At 45.3% G+C, this 25,211-nt stretch overlaps 2 protein-coding genes across 2 annotated transcripts in view; one reads left to right on the plus strand and one right to left on the minus strand.

Moving 5' to 3' along the window:
* Window positions 1-7,369: 7,369 nt before the first annotated feature.
* LOC100597229 (nuclear pore complex-interacting protein family member A7-like) lies at window positions 7,370-12,512 on the plus strand. The gene is made up of 7 exons (XM_030797785.1): window positions 7,370-7,435; window positions 7,573-7,736; window positions 8,090-8,147; window positions 8,257-8,292; window positions 11,606-11,732; window positions 11,892-11,962; window positions 12,303-12,512. The coding sequence occupies exons 1-7, from the start codon at window positions 7,370-7,372 to the stop codon at window positions 12,420-12,422; spliced, it is 642 nt and encodes a 213-aa protein (XP_030653645.1). The 3' UTR covers window positions 12,423-12,512.
* Window positions 12,513-13,066: 554 nt separating this feature from the next.
* LOC115831180 (nodal modulator 3-like) overlaps window positions 13,067-25,211 on the minus strand; it is an 87,901-nt gene continuing 75,756 nt past the window's right edge. The window contains 8 exon segments of the mRNA XM_030798037.1: window positions 13,067-13,295; window positions 15,224-15,350; window positions 15,496-15,655; window positions 16,582-16,664; window positions 16,750-16,968; window positions 19,859-19,954; window positions 20,505-20,568; window positions 23,533-23,620. Coding sequence (XP_030653897.1) covers window positions 13,098-13,295; window positions 15,224-15,350; window positions 15,496-15,655; window positions 16,582-16,664; window positions 16,750-16,968; window positions 19,859-19,954; window positions 20,505-20,568; window positions 23,533-23,620 — 1,035 coding nt within the window. The 3' untranslated portion in view covers window positions 13,067-13,097.

The raw sequence follows: 25,211 nt of genomic DNA on the forward strand, positions 1-25,211 counted from the left end.
TGACATTAAGAGTAATATTTCCCTAAGATATTACAAATAATATCATAGGGTATACACCCACTGTGATATTAGAAGTAATAGCTCCCTAGGATATTAAGAATAACATCAGAGGGTATACGCCCACTGTGATATTAAAAGTAATGTCTCCTTAGGATATTACAAATAATATTACAATGTATACACCCACTGTGATATTGGAAGTAATATCTCCCTAGGATATTAGTAATAATATCACAGGGTGTACACTCACTGTGATATTAGGAGTAATAGCTCCCTAGGATATTAGAAATAATATAACAGGGTGTACACCCACTGTGATATTAGGAGTAATATCTCCCTAAAGTATTAGGAATAATGTCACAGGGTGTACACATACTCTGATAGTAAGAGTAATGTCTTTCTAGGGTATTAGGAATATCATCACAGGGTGTACATGCACTGATATTAGTAGCAATATCTTTCTAGGATATTATGAAATATATCACAGGGTGTACACCCACTGTGACATTGGGGTAATATATTCCAAAGATATTAGAAATAATATCACAGGGTGTAATCTGACTGTGATACCAGAAGTAATAATATCTCTTCACAATATAACAAATAATATCAGAGGATGTACACCAACTGTGATATTAGAAGTAATAATATCTTTCCAGTATATAACAGACAATATCACATGGTGTACACCCAGTTTGATATCAGAGGTAATAATACCTCCTCAGGATATAAAAAATAATATCACAAGGTGTACACCCACTGTGATATCACGGGTAATTATTTCTTTCCAGGATGTGATGAATAATATCACAGGGAGTACCCCCACTGTGATGTTAGAAGTAACAATATCTCCCCAGGATATAACGAATGCTATGACAGGGTGACATTCAGGGTAACAATATCTTCCCAGGATATGACAAATAATATCACAGTGTGTACACCTACTGTAATATTACGGGTAATTTCTCCCCAGGATATAATAAAAAATATCACAGGTTGTACACACACTGTGACATTAGGGGTAATGTCACCCCAGGATATTAGGAATGATATCACAGGGTGTACACCCACTTTGACGTTGTTGGTAATCTCTGACCCAGGATATTACTAATAATATCAAAGTGTGTACACCCACTGTGACATTAAGGATAATATCCCCCATAATATATCAAATAATATCACAGGGTTTACACCCGCTGTGACAATAAGGATAATATCTCCCCCAGGATATTATGAATAATATCACAGGGTGTACACCATCTGTGACATGAGGGTTAATAACATCTCCCCAGAATATAACGAGTAATATCACAGGGTGTACATCCATTTTGATATTAGAAGTAACAATATCTCCCAAGGAAACAAGGAATAATAATACAAGGTTTAAACACACTGGGATATTAAGGATAATAATATCCCCCCAGTATATAACAAATAATATCAATGTGATATTAGTTATAATAATATCTTCCTGGGATATAAGGAATATCACAGGGTATACACCCACTGTGATATTAGGGGTAAAAACTCCCTAGGAAATTATGAATAATATCACAAGGTGTACACACGTGTACACCCACTGTGATTTTAGGAGTAATATCACCCTAGGATATTACAAATAATATCACAGGGTTTACAGGCACTGTGACATATGGAGATTTTTTTCCCCGAGAATATTACAAATCATATCACAGGGATACACTCACTGTGATATTATGAGTAATATCTCCCTAGCATATTTCGAATCATATCACAGGGTGTACACCCACTGTGATATTAAAAGGAATATCTTTCTAGAACACTACAAATAGTGTCACAAGGTGTACACCCACTATGAGATTAGGAGTAGTATCTCCCTAGAATATTATGAATCATATCACAGTGTGTAGAGCCACTGTGATTTCAGGAGTAATACCTTCTTAAGATATTACTAATAATATCATAGGGTATACACCCACTGTGAAATTAATAGCTCCCTACGATATTATGAATAATATCATGTGGTGTACACGCAAGGTGATATTGGGAGTAGTATCTCCCTAGGAAATTATGAATATTATCACAGGGTGTACACCCACTGTGATATTAAAAGTATTATCTTTCTAGGATATTACAAATAATATTACAGGGTGTACTCCCTCCGTGATATTAGTAGTTATATCTCCCTAGGATATTACAAATCGTATCACAGGGTGTACACCCACTGTGGGTATTAGGGGTAGTATCACCCCAGGACATAACAAATAATACCACAGGGTATACACCTACTGTTATATTAGGAGTTGTATCTTCATAGAACATTATGAATAATATCACAGGGTGTACACCCTCTGTGATATTAAAAGTAATATCTTTCTAGGATATTATGAATAATATCACAGTGTATACTCTCAGTGTGATATTAGCAGTAATAACTCCCTAGGATATTACGAATTATAAGGCAGAGTGTACACCCACCGTGAGATTTGGAGTAATATATCTCTAGCATATTATGAATAATATCACAGGTTGTACACCCACCGTGATATTAGGAGTAAAATCTTCCTCGGATATTACAAGTAATATCACAGTGTGTACTCCCACTGTGATATTAGAAAATCTCCTTCAGATATTACGAATAATATCACAGGATGTACACCCACTGTGATATTAGGAGTAATATCTCCCTCGGATATTTCGAATGGTATTCACCCACGGGGATGTCAGGATAATATCTCCCTTCGATATTACGAATTGTATCAGAGGCTGTACACACGTGGTGTTCACCCAGCGTGATATTAGGAATAATATCTCCCTCGGATATTAGGCACAGTCTCTCCCTGGGACTTAGCAGAGCGTAACCCCCCAGTGTTAAATAAGCGGCCACAGCAAGAGGTACAGGCACAGGGACTGAAATGAAGACAAAGAGCTGACAAGTTTAAAACATGTATTTAAAATAGAATTTATCAAATGCTTAATCTGCCGACTCAGGAGCCCGCGGTGCAGGCTGGGGTGGGAGTTGGCAGGTGACCGCTACACCAGCAGAGTAAGACTGCAGGGGTTTCGGCCCTCCATCCAGTGCCCTTCTATTCAGACACACGACGGGCCCATGTGCACTCCTGGGATCACACGACCAGAAAACAGGACCCCAGAGGTTTCTTGAGTCTCTGCGTACCAGGGCGGCTGGGTACAGCCCTGCCAGCCCATTGCATAATCTTCTAAGTTTTCCCTACCACCCTCCATTTCAGCAGCAAGTTGCCTGTGACGCGGTCTCCATCCTCTTGGCCTTGACCCGGTGGTCCCCGTGACTGGACACTTAGGCGGTCACCAGGCCTCCTTGTTACTAACTCCTTGTTACGAACAGCGGATTTGCTTTATCCTCAACCAGGTGAAGTTTGTCCCAGAGCTGCACTAAATCATCACCAACATGAGTAAACGGGGTACACTTCAAAAAAGCAGTTGGGTCAGATGTAATCAGCAGTGAACTCAGAATCAAACGAGTGACATTGAGTCAGTAAATCACTGACTGCCTCAGTTACCCCATATGATAGTTTTGAGGATGGGAACATTCAAAGAGTTGATTTGGAAGGATATCAAGAGTGAAAATTCCAACATTTTAGTTCCTTTAAGTTAAATCCAGGCACTATCTTTCCTGCAAGTCTCCTGTTCCTTTCAGATTGCACAGGTGACAGTGCTCAGATTAGGGCTGGAGGTTGTAAACTATTGCTCCCACACCGACAGTGCCCCCATGTCATGCATGTATTCTGTGCATTTTCCTGTGCTAAACACTCTCCCAAAACATCGTGGGGCCTGATTCTTCCTCTTTGTTCCAATGGCCCTGGGTGACTCAAGTGCCCATTCGATGACCAAGACACAGAGGTTTTAGAGAGATGCTCCATGAGGCCCCAGGTGCGAGCCTGTACCCTGCCGGAGCATGAGGCAAGGGACAGGGCATCATCTGTGGGGGTAGTGGTCAGCCGGGCTTGGTGACTCTACTTGCTCACCAGAGGATCCTACACCTGCCACCTCCGATGGATCCACTGCCTCTGTGCCTGCCTGCACTGCTGATGCTCCAGTGGTGAACTCAGCATCCCAGCCTAGGCCCAATGCCACTGAAGATGGACCTGCCCCCTGAGGACCCAGGAATCCTACCACTCAGCTGTCCCCAGGAGTGCCCACACCCTCATTCTTATCCAGGACCCAGGAGCCCTACCCCTGGCCTTCCCTCATCAGCTGTAAATGATGATTTACTGCTGTTACCATCATCACTGCCTTTAGTGGCCAAGGGCCAAGGTGCCAGTTCTGGAACGAAAGATGCCCTTGGGAGGTGATGACACTCAGGTACACGGGTGCTCAACAGATTGCTTCCTCCTATCAGTCTTTGCACGCAGCCATTGGCACTCCCATTGTATGGAAGGAAACCAGCCCAGGGTCACACAGCTGGTCAGCAGCAACACAGCTGGTCTCAAATCTAAGGTGCCTGGCCATGCCTCCATGAGGGACTGGCCTGCAAGGGAGGTTGCTCCTGGCTTTGGGGAGCCTTTCCTGGGCTGCACGAATAATCCCCACTGTTTGAGGCCCCAAACTCTGCTCACAACTCCTTCCTTTCCCTGTCTCTGCTGGGCTATAATGAAGGTGACTCTAGCCACCCTTCATGGACATTATAGTACTCTCTGCCTTTCACTTTTGGTCTAATCTGACTTCAACCCCCACCTAATTGGTCTCTCCTTTTACAACCAACACAACCGAAATCTAGGGATTTTTTTGTTTTTGAGACAGTCTCATTCCATTCTGTTACCCAGGCTGGAGTGCAATGGTGTGATCTCGGCTTACTGCAACCTCCACCTCCCGGGTTCAAGGGATTGTCCTGCCTCAGCCTCCGGAGTAGCTGGGATTACAGGCACATACCACCACACCTAATTTTTGTATTTTTAGTAGAGACCATGTTGGTTTCACCATGTTGGTCAGGCTGGTCTCCAACTCCTGACTTCATGATCCACCTGCCTCAGCCTCCCAAAGTGCTGGGATTACAGGCGTGAGCCACCGCGCCCAGCCAAATCTAGGGCTGCAGCATGGTAGCAGCATACAAATAGAATTGAATTCCACAGTTTTGCTATCCCTGTTTTTTGTTTGTTGTTGCTGTTTTTGAGACGGTCTCACTGTTGCCTAAGCTGGAGTGCAGTGGTGCGATCTCGGCTCACTGCAACCCCTGCCTCCCAGGTTCAAACTATTCTCCTGCCTCAGCCTCCCAAGTAGCTGGGACTACAGGCGCCCACGACCACACCCAACTGATTTTTGTATTTTATTAGAGACAGGGTTTCACCATATTGGCCAGGCTGGTCTGCAACTCCTGACCTTGTGATCCACCCACCTCAGCCTCCCAAAGTGCTGGGATTACAGGCATGAGCCACGACACCCTGCCCCCATTTTGCTTTTGTTTTGTTTCTTAGGGTTGTTTTTCTATTTATGGTAAAGGCATTGGCTTTCCATTTGTAGCATCAATAGAATATTTCCTCTTTACTATAACCTTATGTCATAGTAAATGATAAAGGGATTTAAAGCAGTGGTTTTCAGCTGCCAGAGGCCTGAGTGAGTTTGGGCACACTCTGTGTGATCGGGCAGAAGAAGGCCTTTGAGTTTAGCTGAGGACTGGGCCAGGAAAGGTGGACACTGGGGTCTCTCCTGGTCACTAGGCCCCTGGGTCCTGCCCACCTGCTTGGCACTCCCCAACCATCACTCATGATACTGCCAAGCCCTCTGGGTATTGTGGCCAAATACCCTAGGAGAGAAGCTGATGAACTTTTTTTCTTGAAATGCACAGATTCCTTGGACATCCCTGGGAGGTCAATCATGAAAGTCAACTTGGTTTTCTCCCCCTCATTTGGGTTCAGAATTTAAACTCCACACACACAGGCAGTAAGATGATATAGATAGGTGACATCATCACTCTGTTTCAGATGTTACAATGCCTAGGTGGGTTAGGGGTGATTTGAGATCACCCAACCTTGTGCCACGAAGTGGAATTCCCAGGCCAGAGGGAGACATTTTATTGCCATGTTATGATCTTATCATTGAGTTTAAAGGCAATCGCGTTTCATTTTGGATTCTTTCTTATGTTTATATCTTATAAGGGCACTTTGAATTTCCAAGCAAACAATAATTTTGAGTTAGCTTTTAATCACTGACTTCTAGTACAGTTATATGATCAGAAACATGCTGTGTGGTTTTATTGTTCTAAAATATATTGAGATTTGCTGGAAAAAAAAGTCAGGTTAATTTTTGTAAATGTACTATGCATGCTTAAAATGAATATATCTACATTTGTTCCTGAGATACAGGTTGATGGATGGATGGCTACATGGATGTGATGGAGATGGTTTACTATTGCAACCTTCCGCATCCTGCTCATGTTTTGTTGCTTAGGATATGAATGGCTGAGAGGGGGCTGTAAAACCTGGCACTCTGCTTGGGTATGAGGTTCTTCCTGCCATCCTGCCATCATTTGTTTTTCATGTTTTGTCGTCAAGAGTGACCTGCCTCAGCCTCCCAAGTAGCTGGGACTACAGGCGTGTGCCACTATGCTCAGCTGATTTTTGTATTTTTAGTAGAGACGGGGTTTCACCACGTTGGCCAGGATGGTCTGCATCTCTTGACCTTGTGATACACCCACCTCAGCCTTCCAAAGTGCTGGGATTACAGGCGTGAGCTACCGCACCTGGCCTATTTTTTTTTTTTTTTTTTTTTTTTTTGAGACAGAGTTTCAATCTCGTTGCCCAGGTTGGATTGCAATGGCACAATCTCAGCTCACCACAACCTTTTCCTCCCAGGTTCAAGTGATTCTCCTGCCTCAGCCTCCCGACTAGCTGGGATTACAGGCATGCACCAACATGTCCCGCTAATTTTGTATTTTGTAGCAGAGACAGGGTTTCTCCATGTTGGTGAGGCTGGTCTCCAACTCCTGACCTCAGGTGATCCGCCTGCCTCGGCCTCCCAAAGTGCTGGGATTACAGGAGTGAGCCACCGCGCCGGCCTCATGTCTTTTGTATGTGTGTGTGAGACAGAGTCTCATTCTGTCGCTCAGGCTGGAGTGCAGTAGTGTGATCTTGGCTCACTGCAACCTCTGCCTCCCGGCTTCGAATGGTTCTCTGCCTCAGCCTCCCGAGTAGCTTGGATTACAGGTGCCCGCTGCCATGCCCAGCTAATTGTTGTGGTTGTAGTAGAGACGGAGTTTCACCATCTTGGCCAGACTGGTCTTGAACTCCTGACCCCATGATCCACCCGCCTCAGCCTCCCAAAGTGCTGGGATCACAGGCATAAGCCACCATGCCCAGCCATCATTCTTAAATTATTTCCTAGGTGTCTTTCCTCAAGACTGTCTTGAAGTCACAAAATGTATGTGACGGATCCACAGATATACATCGGAAAGCCTGGAGGTCCAATAGCCATAGCCAGGAAGGTAAGGCTCTGTTGCAGTCCCCATAGTGTGGAAATGAGTTTGCCCTGGAAGGGGAAAGAACAGCTTCTTGCCCTCAGGTTTCTCACCTTCTCCTCTCCTCACCCTCACCAAGGGCTAAGGTCCACTTGGATGCACAGAAAGAAAAAGGTTCTTCCTTTCCAGGAATTAGAATTGGCATGGAAGACCTCTATAATTCACAGAGATATAGGGAAGCCAAAGTTCGAGCTGAAGTCCACAAGCTGATGACGAAGGTCAACAGTCATTACAAAATCAGTGGACAGAGGAAGACTGCCAAGGAAGAGTAAGATGTGCCTTGACACAAATACTGTTGTATGAATCATGTGCCAATCAAAGTAGACAACTGTAAAGTCCTTGAGAGTATTTTCTACAATATTTGTGGCAAATTCAGTGGGTTCAAAATTGAGTTTGTCCTTTCTGCTTGATTAGTTTAATCTGCATAATTCCTTTCCCTTCCTACATTCTTGTTTGTAATTTTTTCGGGGGAAGAGGGGGTGCTAGTACTGGCATTGGTTTTCCTTTCTCTCTCTTTTTTTTTATCCTGAGATGGAGCTTTGGTCTTATTGCCCAGGCTGGAGTGCAATGACACAATCTCGGCTCACTGCCTTTTGGGTTCAAGTCATTCTCCTGCCTCAGCCTCCAAGTAGCTGCGGAAAGGTTGCAGCGGCGGGCAGAGGACTACTACAGACGCAAAGTAAGGAGCTTCCTACCCGCAGCTGCAGGATTGTTCAGTGCTGATGCAGATGATGCCACGGCCCTTAGACTCTCTCAACATTCAATTTCTCAGGAGTTGGCTTTTTCAGATCGCCCCGTCTGCAAGAAAGCCTCATGCCAACTGGGTAAGTTTGTTTTCCTTGCTTTTGGACATAGTCTGCCAGGTCAGGACATGAATGTATTTTTCTCCCCATAGCTCTGTGCTCAAGCCTTGCAGAGGAAGATGGCAGAGAGGAAGGCTGCCTCCAAGCAGGAAAAGTAGGTCATTGTGATGGACATTTTAAAGGATGTTTTTAAGATAAAGCTTTGAGTGTCTAGTAAAGAACTTCGTGTTTTAATTCTTCAAGTCAATTCTTTCTATGTCTTCTAGGTGTGAAATGACGGAAAAGCAGAGTGCCAGAGAAACATGAGTAGGGAGCCAGTCCAGGGACGACCGGGCCGAGATCCCTTTCTGGAGAGGTAGGAGCTCGCTGTGAAGGCAGCCTCTTAATTTCTGCTGCACAATCCACACACCCTGCTTCTCCTTTTGGGGATGAGGGCTCGGGTGGGGTAATGGTTATGTTTCCTGGAAACAATTCCAAGCACTTATAAAGAGAACAATTGTCTCGCTGGGTAGCAGGACCCTATTTTTCTCAGGTGCCCTAGCTGAATGGCTCTTGGCTAGTCCCCTGTGAATGGTGGACCTCAGGCCACTCCACTGACTGTGGACATTGCCCCACCCTGATGTCTTGGTTACTTTTAACTGAGATGAGCCTAGAAGGCAAATGGGCCAGCTCCCCTTTCCACCTTGACTCAGTGTGAAGGATTTATTTTTCTTTCATTTGAGAAAATAACAATAGCACTTTAGAATGGGAGCCACATGTGCTGATGAGAGCAGAGATTTTCTGGCCATGTCTTCATGGATCAATATTGTAGCATGAGATCTGCTTTGAGAAAAGAAGCATTTATTTACACTTTTTGGAACTTTCTTCATTATTTTTGTTTAAATTGTTTATTGTCAACTATATAACTCCATTAATAAGTTAAATTTCTATATAATCTTACTCCTCTAACATTTGAAGCGTAACCCTAAAACTTTCCAGTTAATTTCTGTAGCTCTTACCTTTTCTCATGACTGTTCATCTCTTTATGTCCATTTCTGTTCATAAGTATTGGTAATACCTGGCCAGGTATGAAAGATTAACTATGAATCCACAGAATTTTAAACGTCCCTATGGCTTGAAGAGGAGCAGTGCTGTTCCTGTCCAGGGTTTATTGATATTCTTCCAACCATGGCTGTTCCTATTTTGACTCTGTGCTCACATGATGAGTGATTTCCTCTGATATGTACTGATTTAGAGCTCATTTCCAGCTGGTTAGAGCCCACCCTGTTCACTGCCTGTTGAGAGTTAAGAATACCCCTGGACCAGGGCTCTCTGGTATCTTCCACAAGGATGAGGGTCCAGAGGGCTCCAGAGTCTTCTGAGGCATGTGGTCAATAAACCCTGTGCCTCTGGTAAGGGACCTGTGTGGCAGAGAGTGAGATGGCAGCGGAGGGTGTGGAGGGTTTCTTATTCTGCAAAGAAGATGCAAGCCAGATTTAGCCCCATTCCCTTCTCTGGCCCTTAGCAGATTCAGGACCTCATTTGGTTCCGATAAGGAACAGCAGCTGCGTCCCAGCTGAAAACAGAAGACAAAGGGAAACGCTGGGGACATTTTCCCTCTTCCTATATCAGGACACTTTGGTCTTTTCCGACAATGCCCTCTCCTGGCCTGGCCTCTGCTCTGTGGGTTCTGTGGTGCCTTTTCTGTCTTGACTTCTTGAGAAGCAAAATCGTCCCCATGAGCTTTCAGGCTTCTCCATTCCAGCTGATCATCATTGGTGGCACCTCCAGAATCCATAAAAGCTCAGGGACCGAGGGCTGAAGGGCTTTTACTGTTCTGTTTCCAGAAATAACACAAGGAGGCACCACTGACCTCCACTACTGTAGGTCTCATGGCGCAGTGAACTCTGACTGATCCGCATTACCCAAGATGTTGTGGGGTCTCATTTCCAAAATACGTAGGATTTTCTTTCTTTTCCTGTGATTTTGTTTGCATTCTGCTATATTGTAGGTGATTAACATTCGAAATATCTGCTGTATTCCCAGAAGTGAAAATAGTGAAAACGCATTAATCTAACATTAATTTGTGCTCTGTGCAATTTTGAATGCTCTTTGACAAGGCCAATTCCATAGTTCATCACAGTCCCATCCCTGTTGGTGACCCTGTTGTGCAAAAACACCTTCATCCCCACCCAGTGAGGCCCCTGATCTAATATTCTAAGTGTCAGAGGTTCCATATTTGTAATAGCAAATAGGCCCTGACTGTAAATTATTGAAGAGTGAATGTAACTTATTACCCAGAGGGACAATTCCAAATGAAGGCCTTAAATGATGTTCAGCTAAGCTGGGTCTTGTGTGGCCTCTGTACCTTAAAAAGCTGCCGAGGCCTATGATTACACATGATGGGACTTGTACACTTGAAGTGAAACACAGTTTTAAAACTTGCTTTGTTTAGAATTCCCACCTCATTTTTCCATGGACAAAAGTATTCTTTATGTCCTAGTGCACTTACAATTTGGTATTACCTGGGAGTGAAAAGAAATATTACAGTCATGCCTGACTGACTTCTTGAGGTAAGATCGTTCTGTCAGAAAACCCTCTCCCAGTTCCCCTGCAGCTCTTCAGGAATCCACATCTCTCCAGAGCTCTTTGTTCTCACGGGTGGCACCTCCAGAGTGAAGAAGATCCTTTGTCAAGAAGGGAAACAGAGGGGAAATGAGACGGTCCTGCAGGCAGAGCTGGAATCAACTTCCACTCTGCCTCTTGCAAGCTGTGTGACCCTGGGCACAATTTCTCCTTCCTCTGGAAACCTCTGTTTTCTTAGATTTGGAGCAGGGTGGTCACACTGACCTTGCAGAGTTCTGAGAATCAGACACAGAACAAAAAAGGCCTGGAAAACATTCTCCAAAAAGAAGTTGCAACATGTGTGGACAATGGGCTTTTCATGCCTCTCTTACTCTCTGTTGACCTGGTGCAGGAAACATGCTCCGGTGATGGCTGTGAGGAAGGAATGAGGAGAGACATACACACTCTTGTGTCTCAAACATGCTTCTTATTACTCTGTTATGACTCTGTCTTCCCTGGGGCAGGACCCCAGCCTGCCTACATTTGCAGACAGACACAGTGGCATGTAGAGACAGCAGTGTGTCCCAATGACTTTTCTTTACCCCCCAGCTATCGGCAGTACTCACTGGAAGGGTGATATTATGACACTGATACTGCTATTTTGAAACCTGGAGGATGGAAAGGTGCAAAAATCTATCACCAGCAACAGAAGGTGCAGCCTGTGTTGGTGGTGGTAATTTTGTCCATCAAATCAGTATGTGTGAAAACATTTCCTCCTTCGGCCCCACAGGTCAGAATGGCTGCAGTGGAGCATCATCATTCCTCAGGATTGCCCTACTGGCCCGATCTCACAGCTGAAGCTCTAAGAAAAAGGATGGGCCGCCAGGCACCTCCTCCAACTCAGTGTCATCTGGGAGGTCAACCACTTCCATCAGCTAAAGGTTGTCTGAGACCTCTGACTCTTTCTCGACTACAGTGTCCAGTAGGACCTCAACCACATTCTACAAGTAATGATTTTCTGAGAGGAGAGACACCTCAAGTCGAGTGTCACCCGGGACCTGTACTATTTCCTCCAGCTGATGATTTTGTGAGCCTCAAAACACCTCCCGACTGTCTTCTGGTACCTCTTCCACCTTCTTCAGTTGATGATTCTGAGACCACAGACACCTCCTGTTGACTGTCCCCTGGGACCGGAACCATTTCCTCCAGCTGATGATTTTCCGAGACTCAAGACACCTCCAGAGGGTCTTTTCGTATCTCTTCGGCCTTCTCCAGCTGATTCTCTGAGGCTCAAGACACTTCCCGAGTGTCTTCTCGTACCTCTTCCACCTTCTCCAGTGGATGATTTTCTGACACCACACAAACTGCCCATCAAGTGTCGCCGGGGACCTGTACCATCTTCTTGACCTGATGATTTTAGGAGACGCAAGACACCTCCCGACTCTTTTTTCGTACCTCTACCACCTTCTCTGGTAGTTGATTCTCTGAGCCTCAAGACACCTCCCGAGTGTCTTCTGGTACCTCTTCCACCTTCTCCAGTTGATAATTTTGTGACACCAGAGACACCTCCCATCGAGTGTCGCCGGGGACCTGTACCATCTTCTTGACCTGATGATTTTAAGAGACGCAAGACACCTCCCGACTCTTTTTTCATACCTCTTCCACCTTCTCCAGTTCATGATTCTCTGAGCCTCAAGACACTTCCCGAGTGTCTTCTGCTACCTCTGCCACCGTCTCCAGTGCATGATTTTCTGACACCAGAGACACCGCCCGTTGAGTGTCGCCGGCGACCTGTATCATTTCTTCGAGCTGATGATTTTAGGAGACGCAAGACACCTCCCAACTCCTTTTTCGTACCTCTACCACCTTCTCTGGTAGTTGATTCTCTGAGCCTCAAGACACCTCCCGAGTGTCTTCTGGTACCTCTTCCACCTTCTCCAGTTGAAGATTTTGTGACACCAGAGACACCTCCCATCGAGTGTCGCCGGGGACCTGTACCATCTTCTTGACCTGATGATTTTAGGAGACGCAAGACACCTCCCGACTCTTTTTTCATACCTCTTCCACCTTCTCCAGTTCATGATTCTCTGAGCCTCAAGACACTTCCCGAGTGTCTTCTGCTACCTCTGCCACCTTCTCCAGTGCATGATTTTCTGACACCAGAGACACCGCCCGTTGAGTGTCGCCGGCGACCTGTATCATTTCTTCGAGCTGATACTCTAATGACTGTGGGCCCCCAAGAAACTGAAACCACTCCACATTGGTTTTCTCTTCTCACGTTGTCAAGCAACACATAAGTCTCGCATGCTGCATCCTGGCTCTCTCTCAGGGAAGACAGGCAGGTGGTAAATTGCAGAACACATTACCAGGTTTGAGAATGTCAGAATGCCGTTGTCCTGGGTCAAGAGGTTGGAACGAAACAGGCCACCGCTCAGGGATAAGAGGACTCCCGGGAGCGGCTGGTCATCCTCAGCTTTTATCTGGGGATGAGAAGGTGAGACCAGAGTAAGGTTAAACTCCTACTAACTATGAAGATAACAATTCCACAAGTCAAGAGGTCATTCTTTTAAGGTTTTTTTCTTTTATTGTTACTCAGAGGAGGACAGGGGACCTAATCTTTCTTCCCACAGGTAACTAATGTTCTTAGTTTTGTAAGTTTGCTGTGTAGCCTTCTAGAACTTTTTTTTTTTTTTTTGAGACAGGGTCTTGCTCTGTCACCCAGGCTGGAGTGCAGTGGCACAATCTGGGCTCACTACAACCTTCGCCTCCCTAGCTCAAGCAACCCTCCAGCTTTAACCTCCTGAGGAGATGGGACTATAGGCGCACACCACCATGCCCAGCTACATTTCTGTATTTTTATAGAGATGGGTCTTGCCATGTTGCCCAGGCTGATGTCAAACTACTGGGCTCAAGCAATCCACATGCCTGGGCCTCCCAAAGTGCTGGGATTAGAGGCATGAGCCACGTGCCCAGCCCAGAACTCTTTCTATGCCCACACAAATTTTATAAACATTACATATTATTGTTCACAGACTGGCAAGTTCATTGAGTGGGTGGAGAAGGTGAAATAAAAATGGCATGTTATGTATACAGTTCTGCAACTTGCTCTCCTCCTCAACAATTTATCCTGGTACTCTTCTGCCAGCCAACAGGAATCTGCCTGTTTCTTAACTACTGCATAGCATTCTAAGGCAGGGCTTGACAAACCACAGCACCTACTTTTGTGGTACACAAGAGACAATCGGAATATCCCCAAATATATATCTCTATGCACTTAGTTTTATTTTTTTTTCCTGAACAATCAATTCCTAGAAGTAGAATTGTTGGATACATGCACTTTAAATTCAGAAAGATACTATCAAATTGCATTCCAAAGTGGCTGTAACCACTTACAGTCCCATAAATTATTTATGCTTGGGAAAACCCACGCTTACCAAAAAAATAGAGATTGTCTTAATTACAGCAAATCTAATCCCCGCAAAACAGTGTTTCGACTGTAACTTCCTTAGCACATTTCCTCAGTAACTACGGAGGCTTTGTGTTTCCGTGTTTATTAGTCACCTGCGTTACTTCCATGAATTTCTTTTCATAATCTTTGTTCATTTTTTTCTAGTAGGTTGTCTTTTTCTTACCGATTTTAGGAGCTCCTTGTAAAATGGGGATATTATTTATGATACAAACATTTCTTCCGAGTTTGAATATCTTTCAGTTTGGTTCCAAATGTATTCAGCAATATAGAATTTTAAATTTTTATACGATGTAATCTGTCGCTCTTTTCCTTTGGCCTATGGTTTATAAATATTCATTCTCAACGATCTCCAGACCCACTCTGGACAATCGCAGCACGCTTCTTCCCAGGAAGGACAGGTGGAAGGGAGCTAGGCAGCAAACGCCTCAGTAAGAACATTCTGTGTCCTTCAATATGGAACAGTTATGGACGATAGCTTTAACTACTTCCCAGAAGGTACATAAACATGCTAAAGTCAACAGCTCTCCAAATTATGCTGCGTGAAAGAATTCAGACCGAAAAAAAACAAAAAAAACAGTATATCCCGTTTGATTCCATTTATATACAAGTTGGTACAAAAGTGATTGCGGTTTCTGCCATTATTCTCAATGGCAAGAACCGCAATCACTTTTGCACCAACCTATAAAACTCGAAAATGCAAACTAACCAACGGTGATGAAAAGCAGATCATCAGCTCAGCGGAAGGGTGGGAGGGATGGATTACCAAGGGGCAGGAGGAAACCTTGAGGGCCACAGATGTGCTCACTATTTTGATTGTGGAGGTGTTTTCATGGGTGTATTCATAGGTCCAGACTACCACACTGTACCCTTTTTGTGCAGTTTACTGTATGTTAATTATGCCTCAATATAACTGCCTTTTGAAAATACAGTGTTAGTTACCTCAAAGCTTACGCCTGCCAGGGCATAAGCCTTGAAGTCTCCGATGGTTCCTTCCACCGCAGTCAGAACATAGCCCTCCTTCTGTGAGGTCACCGTGTACTCCAGGTCACTGTGCAGGGGGCCAACACTGAAGAGAAGAAAGCAGAATGCTACCAATGGCTTTGTTCACACCCTACAGGAAGCCTTACCGAGCCCAAGGAAATGTGGGCCCCAGTTTCTTCAGAGGACTCCCACGCTGATCCCAGGCAAATGTGTCTCTATCCCGGGCTCACCTGTAGGCACCTTTGTCATCAGTAAAGACTGTGATCAGGGGTGAACTTGCCCCCTTTTCACTGATGACAATCTCGACTCCTTCCAACTCGGGGTGGATCTGGCCTTCTAAAAACAGGCCTGCCTTCCCATGGATCTCGATCAGCTTCCCTGGGCAGCTTTCTAAGAGGGGAAGAAATAAACACAAGGATGGGGCTTGGCTGCAGAGACCGGAGCATCTTGGTTGGGGGTTTCCCACGACAAAAGTGGCTAAAACAGATCTTAGAAGCTAGTTCCAAATGCGGTTATTTAATACCCTGGGGAGCTCAATAATCAGATTCAGCCCAAGCCTCTTTCCATCCCTGAAAGGCCTTTCTCAGTGTGAAGGACTTTAGCAAGAGAATCAAAAAACGCTGAAGGCTGGGTTTTTCCTACTACTCTTCCTAGGTTCTCAGGAGGCCACAGATCAGGAGGGAACACTTTATAGCAGACAGGAGGCCGTGCTGCTCAACCTCCAGAGGACCCACTGAGAAAAACCACCCCAAACAGCCTGCCTGCTAGAAGTCACACTCTTCAACACCCTCTACTTCCAAACACGAACCACGTAACACCCACAACTTAATGAAGCCACAGTGCTGGGAAAAAAATAATAAGTAGCAAAAGACAAATACTCCACAAGTGATCACTTCAGTCATCCATTCCCCAAAAAAGGACCCTCCCATCATGCTCTGCCAAGCAACAGAAAGATCATCAAAGATCATCACTGGCAGCTTTGCGTTTCATCTACCTTCTGGTGTCGACCTGGTAATGTCAAAGAAAACCAAGTCCTTTTCCAAAAAGATCAACTCAATTCTAACAGCAAAAGTTACTTTTATTTATCTAAATCAATCAGTCATGGATCCATCCATCCATCCATCCATCCAACCCATCCATCCATCCATCCATCCATCCATCCAACCAACCAACCAACAGTAACATCTGTGTGCCAGAGAGGATGTAAGGTGGCTTACAAAGATGGCTTCACTATAACATCACAAGTCTACTTGTAAATGCAGGCAAGGGAACAATTGCAAAGGTGTGTGACATTCGCTTGCCGAGGTGACATTTACCTCCACTGACAACGGCTTCCATTGAAGGGGGATAAAAGAGCAGCTCTTTAGATGATGGTGTAACAGTGATTTTCTCTCCAGACCTAAAATAATTAATATACTTCAGTTTGGCGGGTCCTGTCCCCACAGAACAGAGGACACCGTAGGGAAATGCACAAGAGAGCTTACCGTGCCCAGTAAGAGAAATCATATGAGAAGGGGCCTTGTAACTCATCTACCATCTCCTGCACGGGAGGCTTGATCATTCTTTCTTCGTCTTCCTCTTTGCCATTCTTCTCCCTCTCCTGCCTGCGGGCCTCGATCTCAGCCAGCTGCTGCTCCCTCCGCAGCTCCTGCGCAGACTTCAGAGGGCCTAAGACCAAGGCAGGTTCACTGTCGATGGACGACCTGGAAGAAAGAAATGGCAGCCCCTAGGACGTTGTTGCGTATCTTTGCAGTCAGTGGGAATTTGACCTTTCTACAAGTATGGACTTGCGAGTTAAAAACTGGGCATCTTATCATGACACCACCGTGGCGGAGCCTTCTGTTTTAAGTAAACCAGTAGTTTCACAAAAAATAACAACTGAGCTTTGCAGTGATGGTGGCAGTATCTGGTAGGTCTGGGCTGGAATGAAATACGGTTGATTTTATGGTGACTGGATATAAGCTTGTCAGTTTCCATGTAGGACGTGGAGTTTTCTCCACGCCACCATCCTCTGTTCCTTCATTCTACCTTCACTGAGAACTGCTCTGATAGAGAACTACGTACCAGGGATACAGCATCGACAAAACAGACCACACTTCCTACCCCTGTGGAATCCACGTTTCAGTGGGAAGTGGCTGAAAATACACAGAAAAATAATACCAGAGGAAAAGTGCAATAAAGAAAAATAAAGCAGTGTGGGAAGACAGAGAGCCCGGAGCACTGTTTTACATTAAAGGGACAGTCAAGGCCTTTCTGATAAGGTGACATTGAGCAAAGGTCTGAAGGAAGGGAGAGAATGCGCCATGCAGCTCTCTGGGTAAACAGTAGCTCAGGCAAAGCGATGCCAAGTACAAAGTCCTTGGAGAGAAAGCTCACTCAGATGTTCAAGCAATGGCAAGACCAGCCCAGCCTGGGGCACAGGGGTCCACGGAAGAGTCATATCTGTCAGAGGGGTCCAAGGGGCAGCAGGTGTCAGACTGAGACTTCGCAGGCTTGGTGCCGACTTCGAGTCACTGGAGTTTTCAGTCGAGGAATGGTATGATAAAAGAAATCGCTCGCTGCCTCATGGAAAACACACAAAGGAATGGCGGAAACAGGAAGGCCAGCTGGGAAGCTGCTGCAGTGATCCCAGAGGAGGGTCAGAACACAGCTGAGGGCCAGGTGGTAAGAAGGGAAGGCCAGCTGGGAAGCTGCTGCAGTGATCCCAGAGGGGAGTCAGACCACAGCTGAGGGCCACGTGGTAGGAAGGGAAGGTCAGCTGGGAAGCTGCTGCAATGATCCCAGAGGGGGTCAGACTAGGGCTGAGGGCCACGTGGTAAGAAGGGAAGGCCAGCTGGGAAGCTGCTGCAGTGACCCTAGAAGGGGGTCAGACCAAGGCTGAGGGCCACATGGTAAGAAGGGACTAGATGACGGGTGTATTTTGACTGTAAAGCCAAGGCTTTGTTGAGGAATTGGCTGGGCCTAGGGTGCAAGGGAAAGAAGAATCAAGAAGCAAGAAGAAAGCGGGAGCTGCCATATCTGAATCAGAAAAGACCACAGAGGGGCTCTATGGAGGGCAACCATCGGCACTCAGGTTTTGGGTCTGCTAAGTACAAGATCCCCAAGGGGGATCCAAGTGGCTCTGTCTAGCTGGAAGATGCATTCCGTACAACCTCCAGCACAAGCAAGCAACACAAACACCCTTGTGAAGTTACAAAAATGAATGTAATTGAGCTGAAAGGAGGTGATATGGAGTTACTGGTAAGAAGGTAGATTGCTAGTCCTATCAGTAATTCATACTATCCAGGCAGGAAGACAGTAAATGACAGTAAAAGACAGCAACAAGCACATTCTGGGCACACAACGGACCCTCAGCAAATCAACCCCCAGCTAAAAACCTGGCTCTCCATCACCAGAAACCAGGGCCAGCCCTGACATTTCTCCTGCCCTAAGCCAGTGCTCACTTTAGTGCCACGTCTCATCAACTCAGTCCTTCAACGACTCTCCAACCGGTCCGTCACTCTCCATCTCCGCAGCCACCAGTCTGGGGCCCCCATCACCTCCCTCTGCCTCCACCACCGCCCACTCTCAGGCCTCTTCTGTCTGCTCTCCACTCAGCCGATAGGGGGACCTTTCAGGAAGAAAAAAGTCATTCCTCTATGTAAAACACATCAATTGCGTCACGGGACAAAGACTATGGACCTTAACACGGCCTGGCCCCCCGCAGCCTACCTGTCCTGCATGCCCCCAAGGTCAAGCTCAAAACACTCAGAACAGCCGTCATTTTAGAGTTCTGCATGGGAGTCTCTGACCACTGTTCCCCCCATGAGACTGTCAATCCCATGAGTGTAGGGGCTGTGGCCTCATAGGCAGAGTGCCTAAACACTGAAGACTCTCAGTTATTCAGTCATCATGTACTCTGCAGGGATGAAGAATGGATAAACAGACGGTGGACAGAAAGATAGAAACACAGCCGGAAAGGTGACGCCAACCAGAGGCAGGGGGGAGACAGTGACGGTGATTCCCATTCTACTTGACAAAGACGGTCATGTTGCCAAAACTCTTTCATTTCTCAAGAAAATTGGGGTGTCACAGGTACCTCACCACACTGCAAAAATTCCCTGAAAGGCGACATTCACATGAACGTGACCCTCGGTAAGGGACTTGCCTTTCAAATACTTCCTCTCTCACAACCCTTCTCTTATACCAGGTGCCATCTCTATTTCCCAAGCCTTCAAGCAAAAGTCTAAAGAAAAATAGGCAATTTGAATTTGCTAAAACACTTGAAATACAATGCAGAAACCCCGGAGATTTTTTTTTCCTTAGCAAAGATGAGAAGTACAAAGAGTTCAAACAGAAATTGAAGATCCCGAAACAAGCTGTCGCAATGCTCTTCCTCACCCACAGGTACTTTCTGAATCAGAAAAGGAAAGGATCAAGGCTGCTGGGAATTGACGGCAATGGCGATGTCCTATAAGAGAGGGAAGGCCATTTGTATATACATCTAGAGATAAGAAATCAAAACTAATTTCCAGACAGCCTATTAGAGACTCCCCAGGCCTCATCCACACCCTCCCCCGCCACTCTCAGCCCACTGCAGATCGCTCATCTTATTTGATAGTCACAGTGACATCCATCATTTTGTCGGTGGTGATAGTTCCAAGGACATGGTGGCGAATGGCTGTCAATGTCAAGATACTAGGTGAGGACCTACAAATCACAGGAGAGGAAACACTCGAACCTACTCATTCTCAGAAGATCATCAGCAATACCCTTTTTGGGCATCCTTCCTCACCTTAAATACACTACAGAAAATTGCTCTTACTCTGGGGTAAAAGAACTCTGGAGATCCAGAGAAGTATTTTAAAGAGTAAACTAATTCTCCACTCCACAACTTTACGCTTTCAATTCCCAGTGAAACCCACATACGTCTGTAAAAATATAAAAATGGCAGACTTGAGCTTGACAGATGCCCATCGGTGAGGGCTGGGAGATTTCACAAAGCTTCTCTTTAAGCCACTTCAAAAACACAGCCCTCTATCCTGGGGTTACAGAATTCTTAGGAAAGGGATCCTATCTCCGGTTCCTCAGCAACTAATCCAAGGGTCTTAAAATCCTTATCTAGAAATGCGGCTGAAGGCCTAACCTTGCCACTTTCAGAAGAAAATACAAAAACTCCTTTTGTTCTCTGAAGTAAATGAAGAATCCTCCACAGAATGTACACAAATACCACAAAGCAGCATTCAATTCCCAGGCTTACGTGTCATAGGTGTAGAACGCTTGCTCAAACCGGTGGCAGGAGCAAGGGGTCACTTTGTACACACCTACAGACAGGAAATCAAAAGTAATTTTCAGAGAACGGCATCTATTACACTGAGCAATTGCAACATCTGAAATCGAGTGGCAGCTCTTTGCATGTGAAAACTCAAACGTATTGCAGATCTGCCATAATGGGATCAGAAATACTAGGCAGGCAACGTTTTCACTGCCTATGAAGGCTTTTTACCAATGACCTGATCCATGCAACGGCACAATCACAGGCACACGGTTATCATTTTCCATCATGTAGCAACTCACACGAGTTAAATCCGCACAGACCAAGTGAACGGACCCATGCACGAGAAGGAACAGAAAGTACATTTCTACTGCAGATTGGACTGAGGATAATTTTCTACTTAAAAGATTCTATTAAGGATCCAAGAGATAACCACAGCCTCAATTTCTTCCTATAAATATTCCTAAAAAGGAGGTGAGGAGTAAGGGAAGCCCCAGAAAAGTGTGAGTCTGTGTGGGAGGACACTCCGAGCAGGGGTACATTTCATCACTTGCCAGAGGAACACAGTCAATTTCAGGAAGATACAAGGAATAACAATGTATTTCCCCCAAATCATCATTAACCAATATTTTGGCCACACTTCCTACAAAAACTTGAAATTAGCTAAAACCACCCTGCTGTTTTCATTGCACTCAACAAGCCCCAGAGTAGTTACCATCAAAAAAAAAAAAAAAAAAATCAGGTTTCTCTGTTCGTTCTGTTTGGTCTTTCATTCAACAAATATCAACAGAGCACCTCTTCCTGGCCAGGTATTGTGCAAGGTACTAGTACACAGTGGGGACTGACAGAGCAGTGGTCCCTGTCTTCATAGAGTTTACCATCCACAGAGAGGGGGAGCATTTGACAGCCACAAATGTATCAATTGTGGCAAATGCAAGAAGGGGACAGAAGTGAGTGCTGAGGGCAAGAGCGTAGGAGGCAGGCCTAAGTGGCCCTGGAGGCCATCCTTCCCCAGGGAAGCAATACTGAACTGATGGGTAAGAAGGCCCCAGCTAGGAGAGGCAGGAGGACATGTCCACAGAGAACAGCATCTGCCTCACAGCTGGCTCCTTGTTTCCTCAACAGGCATCCTTCCTGCCTTGAGAACAAACCCTGGTTATGTTGAGGGTGGCAACATGCTCAGCCTCAGGCAGCATACCCAACTGTCCCAGCCTCCCTTGCAGCTAGAAGTAACCATGTGGCACGGTTCTGGCCAATAATACAGACAAGTAGCTTACTGGAGGAGGGGGCGCAAGGAAATGTTTGCCTGCCCCCTCCTCGACTTCCTCCTTTAAACGTAAGTTTTCTAACCACAGCCATCTAGAAAATATAAGGCAAAAAATACAAGGGAAAGGCCTAAAGAATCACAAAGACACCACCCCTAACATCTACCAGCTGCTGAACCCATGCTGGCCGCCACACACTGCCACACTTCTTTATTGAGCCAAATAAACTACCACTTGCTGACAGCACTGCTGTATGGATTTTGTTACATGTAGCCAAAGGCAGCTGAACTGATACCCGGAAGGACAGAGTGGCTGGAGTAGAAAGAGTGGCAGACAGGGCTGGGTTACACAGGAGCTAAGGTCAGGTTAAGGAGTTTGTATTTCATCTTGGGAACCAAAAGGAGGAGCCACTGAATTATTCATTAGGAAAATGCAAAACAAAACCACAATGAGACACGACTTCACATCTACCAAGATGACTATAATAAAACAGACAATAACAAATGTTGGCGAAGGAGGTGAAGCAACAGGAACCCTCGTGCATTGCTGGTGGGAGTATCAAATGACACAGCCTCTGTGGAAAACAATTTGACAGTTTCTTAAAAGGTTAAACATAAATTTATCACACAATGCAGCAATTCCATTCCTAGGTATTGAAACAAGAGAAATGAAAACATGTGGACACAAAGACTTGTACAAGAATGTCCGTAACATTAGTCCTAACAGCGCCAAACTGGAAACCACTCAAATATCCACCAACTGGTAAATGGATACACAAAATATGATATAACCACACACCAGAATACTACACAGCAATGTAACAGAACAAACTACTGATACGTGCTATGACACAGATAAACTTCAAAAACATGTTAAATCAAAGAAGCCAAACAAAATGCCAGCATCGTATGATAAACATCCAAAAAAAGCCAATCCATGGGGACAGAAAATAGACCAGTGGCTGGCCGTGGCTGGAAACAGGGATTAACTGTCAACAGGCACAGAGGATCTAACACTGTGAGTGATGAGCAGGTCTAAAACTGGATTCTGGCCATGGTTGTGCAACGTGATAAACTTACTACAGATCATTTCACTGTACATCTTAAATAGGTGAGTTTTATGATATGCAAATTCTGTCTCCAAAAAAAAACCATTATAAAAGAGACAGAGGGTTGGGTGCAGTGGCTCACACCTGTAATCCCAGCACTTTGGGAGGCTGAGGCGGGTGGATCACTTGAGGTCAGGAGTTTGAGACCAGCCTGGGCAACGTGGTAAAACCCATCCCTACTAAAAATACAAAAGTTAGCTGGATGTGGTGGCGGGCACCTGTAATCCCAGCTACTCGAGAGGCTGAGGCAGGAGAATCGCTTGAACCCAGAAGGCAGAGGCTGCAGTTAGCCAAGATCGAGCCACTGCACCCCAGCCTGGGTGACAGAGCAAGACTCCATCTCAAAAAAAAAAGAGAAAAAAAAATGAGAAAGAGCGAGAAGCCACTGAAAGATTTTAAGCAAAGTGGGAAATGATTCAAATTTTAAAACAGCACTATAAAGAGACGTCATTGGCCAATGGTATATTTTTGGAGGTGAAAGGGGCCAGTAAGAGAGACAGAAAAATAAGAGCAGGTTGAACACACTGAAATTGAAAGCTTGGTGCAAACAGAACCAAGGAAGAAAAAAATGCCTTCAAAACCATCCTCTGGTGCCTTTCCATTCTTCTAATTCATGGCACATCAATCCTTCCAAACTTACCAGGCTTGGACAGGCAGAATCGGTTGACTCCTTTGGAGAGGTTATAAATCCCCACATTCTCACGTCCATTTCCATCCTGATAAAATTCCTAAGGGAGCAAAGCCAATACAATGACTTACTAGGAGAGATGGAGACACCAAGATGATTAATAATATTTCTCTTTCCAAACCAGTCATCTGTTTTGCCCATTTATCATCGGAGCAGTTGGGTGCCACAGGAAAATTAAAAACCTCCCAAAACTTCCAACAAAAGTGTGCTATTTTTCATTCAATCAACTAGTATTTATTGAGCACCTGCTATGTGACACACACAAGGCTGGGCCTTAGGAGTCATGACCACGGCTCCTGCTCTCATAGGGCTTATGTTCCAATACAGGAAGACAAAATCAATGCGTCAACAAATAAATCAGTGATCTCAACTGCTCAGTAACAAAGCCATGAAAACAAACAGGAAAGCAAGAGAAGAACAATCCCCACCTAGGGGTCTTTAGCTTGCTGGTCCCAGGGCACATCTCTCCTGAATAGGGCTGCAGCCTGAATGAGGAGGAAAAACCAACGACACGTGTTTCTGGAGAAGACACAGCACTCCAGGCAGAGGGGACAGTACGTGCGAAGGCCCCGAGGAGGGAGTGAGCTTGGTGTGGGACTGGAGAGGACCACTGCGGCTGGGGCCCGGCGAGTGAGGGGAGAGTGGGAGGAGATAAAGAAGGGGTTAAGGAAGTGTCAAAAAAAAAAAAAAAGATTTTATTACAAGGGAGCTGGAAATCCACTCCACTGCTGGAAGGGAAAGGTTTCCTAAGTATCTATCAATTATTATGAATCGGATATTAATTGATCTCCTATAACAAATCAGCCTGTCGAGTTTTTGTAATTAAGCAGTTAGGGGAGTAAGCTGGCATGTGAAACACCAGTTTGAATTCTTCTAGTTTCTCTACAGAGAAACTAAGACCTGACAATGACATTTGCCACCGCTCAACATCAAAACATTATAGAAAATTCACGAAGGGATCTACAGAGGTGCTCCTGAAACCCATTTCACACTGCCTTTCAGGCCACAGAGACCACAGTCAACAAGAAGCTAAGATCCTGTTTACAGCTTCATCCTCTGCGCTGGAATAAATTTACCAGAGAAGGTGGAGCACAGTGGCTCACGCTTGTAATCCTAGCACTCTGGGAGGCCAAGGCGGGTGGATCCCCTGAGGTCAGGAGTTTAAGACCAGCCTGGCCAACATGGTGGAACTGTCACTACTAAAAATACAAAAAAAAAAAAAAAAAAATTAGCTGGGCATGGTGGCACGCACCTCTAGTCCCAGCTACTTGGGAGGCTGAGGCAGGAGAATCACTTGAACCCGGGAGGTGGAGGTTTCAGTGAGCCGAGATTGTGCCACTGCACTCCAGCCTGGGCAACAGAGCAAGACTCCATCTCAAAAAAAAAACATATAAATATATATATCAGAGAAACTCACTTGGCAGTATCTTAATAAACAAGAGCGGGGTACACCAAGGACACTTTGATACCTAAGAGGTTCACTTAAGCCCTGCCATAACCCTGAGAAGTAGGTATTAAGATCTCAATTTTCAGTGAAAACTGAGGCTGAGAAGCAGTAAATGAATTTACCCAAAGCTATTATTACTAATAATATAAAGCCAGTGTGCTCTGCACTGTACCAAAGGCCACCT

The sequence above is a fragment of the Nomascus leucogenys genome, chromosome 18, assembly GCF_006542625.1.
Source record: "Nomascus leucogenys isolate Asia chromosome 18, Asia_NLE_v1, whole genome shotgun sequence".
NCBI classification, from domain to species: Eukaryota; Metazoa; Chordata; class Mammalia; order Primates; family Hylobatidae; genus Nomascus; species Nomascus leucogenys.

Coding starts and splice junctions, on each gene's coding strand:
- LOC100597229 (XM_030797785.1), top strand. CDS start 7,370: ATGTATGTGACGGATCCACAGATATACATCGGAAAGCCTGGAGGTCCA. Junction 8,148..8,256: donor AGGACTACTACAGACGCAAA/GTAAGGAGCTTC, acceptor TGGCTTTTTCAG/ATCGCCCCGTCTGCAAGAAA. Junction 11,733..11,891: donor AACTCAGTGTCATCTGGGAG/GTCAACCACTTC, acceptor TATTTCCTCCAG/CTGATGATTTTGTGAGCCTC.